Source organism: Pediculus humanus, genomic scaffold (genome assembly GCF_000006295.1).
Source record: "Pediculus humanus corporis 1103172108150 genomic scaffold, whole genome shotgun sequence".
Taxonomy (NCBI): domain Eukaryota; kingdom Metazoa; phylum Arthropoda; class Insecta; order Psocodea; family Pediculidae; genus Pediculus; species Pediculus humanus.
Window position 1 is genome coordinate 3,585 of NW_002987721.1, and position 10,763 is coordinate 14,347.

Consider the following 10,763-nt stretch of genomic DNA (forward strand, 5'->3'; position numbering starts at 1 on the left):
GAACCGTCATCCGGACGACCGCACGCCGGACAAATCCAAACTTTATTACCGTCTTTGTCTATAATCGTACCTGGACTCTTCATCACGGGCACGGATTCCTTGACGGTGAGTGTTGTTGTTTGTGTTTTAAACGAATCCGTTTGTATGTGAAGGGGTTTAGTATCGGACGATTTGGGGGGTTTGTTAAAAAGGGAAGATATCCTTGCTATTTCCGGCGTCGGCTCTCTTTTCGTCGGTTGCATCGTTTTGTCCCCTTCCCCTTCCATTTTACTCGGTTTCGACAAGAGTTTTTTCAATTTCGGATCCGGCGATGAGGGTCTCGGAGACGACGAACCTAATTTCAATGTGAGTTTGGGCACGGACACAACCATCGGAATCGATGATTCCTTCATCTTTTCCTTTTTCTTTATTTTTTTCTCTTTTTTCTCTTTTGATTTTTGCTCCTTGTACTTGTCATCTTTATCCCTGTGCTTTTTCTCGCTTTTATCTTTTTTCATTTTTTCCTTTTTATCTTTTTTCTTTTTTATTTTATCCCGATCTTTTTTATCTTTTTTATGTTCTTTAAATTTCTTTTCTTTGTCACCGCGATTTAATAAAATAGCCAGCGGAGATTTTCCTTCTTTTTCGAATTTCGTCGGCGACAAACTTTCCGACGTTGATCTTTCAAACATTCTCTTGAACGGATCTTTTTTCATTTCTTCCGTTTTGATGGGTTGTTGCATTAGCAACGGAGGAGGAAGAGGAAGATTGGGAAAGTTCGGACACAAAGGATGAGGGAATCTGGGTATGAGAGGATTCGTTATCGGTGGCGGAATCAAACCGGGACCGGAAGGAAAATGAGGGAAAAATGGAAGAACCGGAGAGGGGAGTGCGTCTTTTAATCTGGAAGGTTCCAATATTTCTGGCGTTTTCGGTCTTTCGTTTCTTTCTAAATCATCTTCCGTTTTTATCCTGTCTTTAGGCGAACCTTTTCTTTTTTTCTTTTCCTTTTCTTTGTCCTTTTTCTTTTTCTTGTGTTCGGGAGACTTGTCGATTTTTCTCATGATTTCGGGTGTTTTCGGCGTCGAAGGACTTCCGGGAGATGATAATGAATCATCGTATATTTGTAAAATATCGGGCGTGCGAGGTTCAGGTTTGGGTTGACGAGCTTCTTTTTTATCCTTCGGTAAACTTTCCATCATTTCGCTTAAAGCCGATCTTGGCTTTCGACTGGGTACTACTTCTTCTATAATTAAACCGGGAGATCTCTCTTTATTTACAGGAGGAACAATGTCGGAAAATTCATGTTTTTCAACTTTTTCACTTTTTTCTTCTTTTACTTTCGTAATTTTTTTGAAAATGTTCAATTTTTGAACATCCGGTTCCGTGGTTAGTTTTGCTATCGTCACCCCCGAATCCCGACTCTTTTCGTAATTCGAACTAGTTTGTTTTTTAACCGTCGGTTGAAGAGGAGTCACGACCAAGTGAGGGGATTCCGACAATTTTTGAATTAGTGATTTTTCCGACGGAGTATTTTCCACAGGTGGAATTTTATTCGATCCGGGTTTGGGAAGTTTTTCTTGAAAGTTCGGAGGGTATCGAGCACTCATTTTTAATGCACCCGTTTTTAATGCCTTGAGCTTTTCCATTTCCTTCATGCTTGCCAACTTTTTTATGGCAGGCTCTTCATTATTATCTAATTTTTCAGATATTTTCTTTTTCTCTTTCTTTTCCGCTTTAGATACTTCGGGTATTTTCTTTACTTTCTTTTCCCTGTTAACCTCAGGAGGAACTGATGGATATAGGGAAGGCTGAGGTGAAATAGATCTCGAATCAGAAGTTGGTAAAATTACTTTTGACTCGGGTAATTTTCCTTCTCGGGCAGGCGACAAAAATCCCCCCGTCGTCATCATAACGCTACTTATTTCCCTCAATGGTCTTCCTTCTTCTTCGAGAAAAAGTCTCGCTCTTTTAGCAGCCGGAGTTTCAACGGGATCACCCGGACGTTTGAAAACGTTTTGAGGACTAGCTTGAGGAGATGGAATCGAGGACGATCCACTTGTTTCAACGGATAATACATTTTCATTTTGAGAATATCCCTGTTCTTCGAGTATCGTCGGTGGTAAATGCTCGTGCACGTGTACGGGTCTTGTGACAACTTCTTTACTTCCGGGTTTGAGAAAATTTAAATGGGACTCCTTCGCAACAGGATATTTAGGAACCTGATAATTGCATGGCACTGATTCAACATATTCTATGTATTCTTCCAACTGTTTGATTTCCACTCCCATTGCAGAAAATGCTAATCCCAAATCATCTAAATTAGGCCTTGTTCTACCAAATTGATCAGCATATAAATGAGATGTTCTAGCTATTTCTTCTAGATACCTATGAAGAACATCTATGAGAACTTCTAGAGATGATGTTTGAATGGCATGCCAACCAATAGTTTGGCAAACTTGAGACACAACCATTTTCAATGCTTTCTTCGTAAAACCTTCAGCCATTTTAATACTTTAATATTAATTGAATTTCACAATATATTTTTTTTAATTCTGCTAAACGAGGTTGAGAATGCTAAAAAAAAATTTACACACATATTACCATTAACATTTAAGACAATTTTTATTTGTGCAAGGTTTAATATAATAATTGAAATTTTAATGACTTACTATAAAAAGTGGAACAATCGATTCGACTCCACCACAGCTATCAGCATTTAGTAAAACTGCTAAATGAAAAATAACTTTTTGCTAAAATCAATAAAAATTTATTATTATTATTATTAATCTAGATGTAATCAATAATATGCCTTAATAAATATATGTAATTAATAACATTAATAAAATTATTTTTGTGTGTGTGTCATTGAAATGTTTCGTTACTTTCGAAAATTAAATATTATGAATATTATTATTCGTTGTTATTAGCATATCGGAGAATTCATTTTAAAAGTTATTTTCTATAAATTATTTTAAAAGTATTGTCAAGTTACATAAAAAAATTAAATAAAGATGCTTACCATAACAATAACTTCATTTATAATTACATCATTAATTAAATCCCATGGAATAAACACTGAAGATCTAAGTCTTGAATTATATACTGTAGATATTTGTAAACCTAACGATTCAACAATAAATATTGATTCTGACAAAAAAAAAAAAAAAAAAAAATTATAAAATTGAAATGATTATTCACAAACATTCAAACGAAAAATTTGTAAAAAAAAAAACAAAAATTTTTACCTTTTTTAACACCCCAAAAAATCTTTCTGCCCAACCATAGAAAAATTAAAAACTGTAAAAGTACACTAATCACTTTCAAATTATAATCTAAATTAATATAATTTCTATAACAACCGAAATACATATAACTGAGGTATATGGCTAATGTAAATATTTCTTTTTTAGCTAAAATGCAATCGGAAAGCAATATTGTATGTTCATAGCAATTTTTAATTAACTGCGAATTATTTTTTTTATTTTGAATTGTTCGATTCATTTACTTGAAAATGAAAATATATTTAACTAATAAATTTTGAAAAAATTAAATAAAATTAAAATCGAAAAATTAAAAAAACAGCGGACATGTTGGCTTCGCCATATTTGCTATACATTTTTTCTTCTTCCACGTCGTTTTCGTGTTCCGTAACGCAAATATGGACGTTTTCGAATTTCTTTTTAACTTTAATAATTTTTTATTTTTATATAAAATAAGTTTAAATATAAATTGGAAAGGAATTATTTGGCGAAATAAAAATTCAGTAAGTAATCTCGTTTTTTACATATTATTCGAGTTTATATTCGGAGGTATTAAAATTAAAATTATTAAGTTTTTTTTTTTTTTTTTTGTGAATCGTAAAACAATTATTGAAGTAAATCATGTACTTGAATTCGTATTTAAAAATGCAAAACTTATTTTCACATAAAAAAAAAAAAAAAAATTACAATTACCACAACAAGGTTGGTTTTATTTTAAATAATTTAAAAATGGATTATTATTATTATTTAACCGTCGATCGACGTCAAAGAAAATAACGAATTATGGCGTCGCTGTTGTCGTCTCGTTCTCCCTTTCATCAGTTACGACGAGAATACGAGCGAGAAAAGACTCGTGTTAAAAAATAAACGAAAAAAAAAAAACGAGTTATTCGGAATGTGTTCGCTGTCCGAATGTAAACAAGCGGAACCTTTAAATATGTTTTAAATATACCTGTACCAATTTAGCACAAACTAAAATATTTTTTTCATTTGAAAAATGGGTTTTAATTGGTATCGAGGTATGAAAAAGTTTCGAGTACCAAGTCGGTGATTTGAGTAATGGCCGTAAGAACAACATGCATGGTTTTGGCCGGGCCCATTATAATGGGGCTCGGTGTAGAAGCCAAGTACGAGGTGGATAATTCCACACTGTGCACACCGGGACTAATATTACCTACTTGGGAGCCTCAAATTCCGTTAAGCGGAGGCGAAAGATTGGCTAGAGGTGTAGTTTACCTTTTAGCAATGTTTTATCTTTTCATCGGAGTGTCCATCGTGTCCGACAGATTTATGAGCGGAATCGAAATGATAACTTCACAGGAGAAAACGGTTAAAATAAAAAAGAAAAATGGAGAGTTACAAGATGTCAAAGTAAGAGTGTGGAACGAAACGGTTGCTAATTTGACATTGATGGCATTGGGATCATCCGCTCCTGAAATATTACTTTCAATTATTGAAATCATTGCCAAAGACTTTAAAGCTGGAGAATTGGGACCGGGAACAATTGTAGGTTCTGCTGCATATAATCTATTTATAATAATTGCACTTTGCGTCGCGGTCATACCTGACGGACAAACGCGTAAAATAAAACAATTGAGGGTATTTTTCATAACGGCTGCATGGTCCATTTTTGCCTACATATGGTTACTTTTGATTCTACGCGTTTTTTCTGAGGGAGTCGTCGAAGTTTGGGAAGGCTTATTAACATTTCTTTTTTTTCCCGCTACCGTACTTACATCATACATTGCCGATAGACGTTTGTTTGTGTTCAAATACCTTCCACGCATTTCAAAAGACAAAGAAGGAGAAGTTGAACTCGGATCGGCTGAAAGTCACATCGATTTAAGCACGAAAAAAAATAGTTCGGATGGAATTGATGATTTAGCCGAAAATTTCGAACAGAAATGTCGAGAATACACTGCCATTTATCAAGAATTAAAAAAAATGTATCCGGATGAAGATTTGGAAGCATTGGAAATGAGAGCAGAAAAAGAAATATTAAAAAGAGGTCCTAAAAGCAGAGCCTTTTACAGAATGCAAGCGACAAGAAGGATTGTTGGCGGTCCGGATACGACAATGAGAAAATTATCACATTTAAGCAAATCCGAAGAAAAAGAGGTATCGAACGACTCGGAAGAAGATTTAACGGTTCAAAAAGTTTTCTTTGAAAAAAGTCAATATAAATTTATGGAAGATGTCGGTACGGCCGTTATAAAAGTCGTAAGAAGGGGTGGAAATTTAAATCAGAGAATATCAGTCGATTATGCATCCGAAGATGGAACCGCGGAAGCTGGATCCGATTACGAACCCGTTAGCGGAACATTAATATTCAATCCGGGAGAAACGGAACTTCCAATAAAAGTTAAAATAATTGACGATGACGAATTCGAAGAAGATGAAACGTTCATAATACGTTTAAGCAACCTTCAGGTTGTCGATGACGTCATGAGAAAAACAAGCGGTCCTAAATCGAGAGGTTCGAGAGGTTCGATAACGAGTATTAAATTTCAATGGCAAGTTCAATTGGGAGTCCCTTCGTTCGTGACCGTGACCATATTGGACGATGATCACGGTGGAATATTTCGTTTTGGAGAAAAAGAGCATAGCGTGTCGGAATCCGCGGGATTTTTTAATTTGAAAATTTTCAGGTACGTCGGAGCCAAAGGAAAAGTTTCATTACCTTTTTACACGGAAGATGGCACTGCTGTTAATGGTAAAGAATACGAAGAAACAAAAGGAGAAATCATTTTTGAAAATAAAGAAATTGAGTAAGTATTATTTATTATTATTATTATTTATTTTAACAAGAAAAATTTACGTAACGATATTAACGGGGGGAAGGAGGGGGAGTGGGAAGGGGAAAAAGGGAAAAGAATTAAAAGGAAAAATTTTTTTTTTTTTTTTTTGTACGATGTAGGTTAACTCAAAGAAAAAAGTTAAAAGACTCAATTAGAATGGGGGGGGGGGGGAAATTTTAACTCCCATTAAAAATAAATAAATAAAAGTATTTATTCCCAGACAAACGCGGCCATTGTTTGGTTAAATCAATAATAAAAATAAAATAAAAAAAAAAAAAAGGGCAAAGGATTGTGAATGCCAAAAATACAAAAACATGTCCAACGTTCGTTCGACCGACCGACGTTTGATCCGTTCGAATTTTAAGATTTTTAAATTTTAACAGAAAAAAAAATTTTTTTAAATTATCCCTCCTCCCCTCCCCTCCCCCCGCCTCCCCCAAACCTCCCCCAAACCGCCTCAAACGTTTAAGAAACGAAAAAAGGAAAAAAAAGAAAAATTAAACGTCTTCGAAAATCCGAAATTTTTTCTTTTATTTTTTCAAAAAGATAAATGACCGAAAATATCACGTCAGCTTTTTTTTCTTCTGCTTTTACTGGAAAAACCAGTCGCTGGAGAATCAAATAAATAAAATAAATAAACTCGTATTTTCAAAATAAAATTTCAAATCATTGGAAATTTTTTTTTTTTTTTACGGTTGAAAAAACACGATCGTTATTATTATTATTATTATTATTATTATTATTATAAAAATTTTTTTTTTTTATGTCGTCGTCATCATCATCATCATTATTAAAATAAAATAAAGGAAAAACGTTTAAGTTAAATTAATTAATTAATAAAAAAAAAAAATTAATTGAAATCCATTAAGTTAGAATGATGTTATAAAGGTTAGGAAAAAATGTGTTTATTGTTATTTTTATCGTTAAATTTCATCACCATTAGATAATTACTTTTTACCTTTTTTTACCTTTTTTTTGCGTGCGTTTGTTTGTTTGTTTTTGTTTTATATTTTTTTAAATTGTTTGTTGAAAAACGAAGGAGAGAGAGAGAGAGAGAGAGAGAAAAAAAAAATTCCATAAACTTTTCCAATCGATTTTAAACAATAATTACATAAATAAACCTTTATTATAAACGTAAAGATTTTTTTTAATATTAGTCATAGAGTAAATAAACCTCCCTTTCGAAAAAACATTTTTTGTTTTTGTTCGACGATTTATTAGAATAAATAAACTAAATTTTCGATGCGTTTTAATAATACAAAAAAAAAAAATTTTGAATAATAAAGAAGAAGGTTTAGGTTGGCAACACTTTTTTCCGACGTTGACGTCACAAACTCTCCTCCATTATTTCTTTTTAAACAACATTATCATAACAATATTTATTATTATTATTATTATTTTTTTTTTGAAATAAACAAGGAAATTTTTTTTTTTTTTAACGACTTAATCGTATCGATCCATTGAGAAAGCGTCTGTTTTATCCTTAAAAAAAAATTTTATTAGATTTTATATATAAAAAAAGACGTTTTAAACATTTATCACCCGTTTTTTTTTTTTTTTTTTTATATTTAAATCAATATTTTGTCATTCTTCAGACTGATAAAATTTTTTCGTGTCAAAAATTATTATTATTATTATAAAATTTTAACGGTTTCTCTCTCTTTAAAATTATATTAAATAAGTAGTAGTAGTAGTGGTGGTGGTGGTGGTAGTAGTTGTTGTTGTTGTAGAAGAAAAGTCAACATTTATTAAAAAAAAAAATTTTTTAAATGTTTTATAAGATATAATAAACTTTTAAAAGAAAATGGCGGATATAAGTCTCTCTCTCTCTCTCGCTCTCTCTCTCTTTTATGAAAATAATAATAATAATTTTTAACCAAACAACCTGTTGTGTATGATGAATAAAAAGGATGAGAAAAACTTTTGAACAACAACAACAACTTATTCAAAGAAGAAAAACTTTTTTTTTTTATTTTATTTTTACACGTTGAATCATAAGTTCAATATGACGACGCCGACGACTACGATGATGATGATGATGATGATGATAATGAAGCGTATTATTTAAAAAGAAAAAGAATTTCTAAAATTAATATTAAAAAATGATCATATTATGAAATCAAGAAGAAGAAGAAGAAGAATAATCGTTTTTACATAGTCTTATGCCAAAATTAATTTTCTTTTTTTTTTTTTTTTTTTTTTTTTTTACAATGCCCACATTTCTATAAAACGCCAAATGATTAAATAATATTTTAATTTTTAATTTTCTTTTTTTTTTTTTTTTTAAATAAAATGTATCGAAAATTTATAACAAATGAACAAACAAACACAAAAAGATTAACAATAAAAAAAAAATTAAATCTTATTTTGTTATCCGTTCATATTATTTTTTTATCCCAATTATTATTATTATTTAAACAAAAAGAAAATTTTCTATCTCTCTTTTTTTTTTAAACTTTCTCTTTATTATTATTATTATTATTAATGTGTCATTCACATTTTAAAAAAACGACTTTAAATAATAAAAAAAAAAAAAAAATAATAATAGAAAAATTTATTATTGCTGACGACGATAAATAAATAAATAAAATAAATAAATATACAATCGAACGGAAAATTTTCATTATTATTATTATTATTATTATTATTATTATTATTATTATTACTATTTTTTTTTAATATTCTAAAAACAATATTTAAGAAAAAAAAAAAAAAAGAAAAAGTTAATATAATAAAGACGGCCATTAAATTTAAGACGTTTTTAATGAAAATTTTTTTTTATTGCTTAAAAGTCTAGTTTCATAAAAATTATTATTATTATTATCATTATTATTATTAATTCTTTTCACTTATTGAATTTCTTTAAAAATTTAAGATTCCGTTTTTTTTTTCTATTAAAAGGTTTTGGTTTTTATCCATTTATTGATGATATCGTGTTACTATATGGTCGCCATTTTGTTTTTTTTGTTCGGATCGTTTTACCGTTAATTTCAATTTTTTTTTTTTTTGACCGTTATCAATCAATCATTTATTTATTAATTAATAATAAAAATAAAAAACAAATTAAATTTTTAAACTTTAATAATTAATAATTAATAAAAAAGGATAAATGTTATTTTTATTTATTAATAATTAATTAAAGAATGAAATTAATTTTTACATTTTTTTAAAAAAAAAGCGGGAAAATATTTTTAAAAAAAAAAAATGTTATTTAATTTTAACGGATTCTTTTATTATCCCAAATTTCAAAAAAAAAAAATTTTTGGCGGGAATCCAAGTCCACAGCTAAGTTTATCTCATGTGAGGCTCCTGCCCGGTTTTTTTTTTTTTTTCTACTATTTGACCCAGTAAATTTTTCCAAGGGGTTCCCATGGGATAAGGTTGAGGATATTATATATTTATTTATTTTGCCTGTTGATTTTATTTATTGTAATAAATGATTATATTTAAAAAAAAAAGAATAATATGTTAAAAAAAAAAAATTTCACGGCCATAGAGTAACAGACGGTGACGTGACAAAATAACCACAGACGTTAACAAACGTAAATTTTTTTCTCAACTCACGTCTTCTTTTTATTTATTTATTTATTTATTATTTATTTTTCGTTTGTTTTAATAAATTCGGTTAAAATATATAATAAATACAAACAAATTTTAATTTAATTTTATTAATTAATTAAATAATCCAACCATTAAAAACTTTATTTAAAAAAAAAAAAAAAAAAATCCGTTTGATGATGTATGAGAAGGATAAAGACGAAAACTTTTTCATTTTATTTAAAAAAATTTTTTTTTCGTTTTTTACGATCGAAAACTTTAAGTAAAATTTTTTTTTTTTAGGGATTTAAATATATACATTTTGGAATTTTATGTACATGCGTGTATGCGTGTGCGTGTGCGCGTAAAAATAAAACAAAAAAGTTTTATTACAAAAAAAAAAAAAAAAAAAATTCTCAAATGGTTTTACCGCAATTTAAATTTATATTTTACGACATGTTTTTTTTTTTTTTAAACTAAGTTACATTATTATTTATTGATTTTAAAATACATAAAAAAAATTATTATTATTATTATTATTAAAAGTAAATTTTTAATGTTCCGTTAAATTATTTTTTTTCTTTTTTTTTTTTGTTTTACCGCCGAATTTTGTTTAGCAATAACGTAATAAAAATTAAACGGACGATTTTTTAATTTTTTTTTTTTTTTTGTTTTTTTTTTCATTTGTTCGAATTTCAATAAAATAACGAAATTATTAAAAATTATTAACAATTATCGATTCGTTTGATTTTAATTTTAATAATATATATAATTACATCACACGCTCCGGGCTTTTATTTTGAATATTTTATTTTATTTAAAAAACAAAATGAGTGACGTAAGCGTTTTTTTTTATATTAAATAATTTATTTATTTATTAATTAATTAATAAATAATTGATGAGCACGATTTGAGTATTATTATTACTATTATTATTTATTTATTTATATATAAAATAAGGAAACGATAATAAATAATAAAAAATTCGTACTTGGTCGTGGAATGAGAATGAAAACAACGTGATGGCGTCGATGACCTGCCACGACAAAAAACGTTTGAACATAAACGTCTATGATTTTCCCACCCGCTGTTTATTTTTTTTTTTTAATAAAGAACTTTATTAAAAAAATTAAATTTATTTTTTATTAAATAATAATAATAATAATAATAATAATAATAATAATAG

At 28.7% G+C, this 10,763-nt stretch overlaps 2 protein-coding genes across 2 annotated transcripts in view; one reads left to right on the forward strand and one right to left on the reverse strand.

The window, feature by feature from the left end:
- Phum_PHUM409440 (uncharacterized protein) overlaps nucleotides 1–3,483 on the reverse strand; it is a gene marked incomplete at both ends in the record, with an annotated part of 3,936 nt that extends 453 nt beyond the window's left edge. The window contains 4 exons of the mRNA XM_002428865.1: nucleotides 42–2,465; nucleotides 2,652–2,732; nucleotides 3,002–3,129; nucleotides 3,228–3,483. Coding sequence (XP_002428910.1) covers nucleotides 42–2,465; nucleotides 2,652–2,732; nucleotides 3,002–3,129; nucleotides 3,228–3,483 — 2,889 coding nt within the window. The remainder of the gene's footprint in view (nucleotides 1–41; nucleotides 2,466–2,651; nucleotides 2,733–3,001; nucleotides 3,130–3,227) is intronic.
- Nucleotides 3,484–4,301: 818 nt separating this feature from the next.
- Phum_PHUM409550 (sodium/calcium exchanger 3 precursor, putative) lies at nucleotides 4,302–6,014 on the forward strand (the record flags this gene model as incomplete). Its single annotated transcript, XM_002428866.1, has 1 exon — nucleotides 4,302–6,014. One exon carries the CDS (start codon nucleotides 4,302–4,304, stop codon nucleotides 6,012–6,014), a length of 1,713 nt encoding a protein of 570 aa, XP_002428911.1.
- Nucleotides 6,015–10,763: the final 4,749 nt, after the last annotated feature.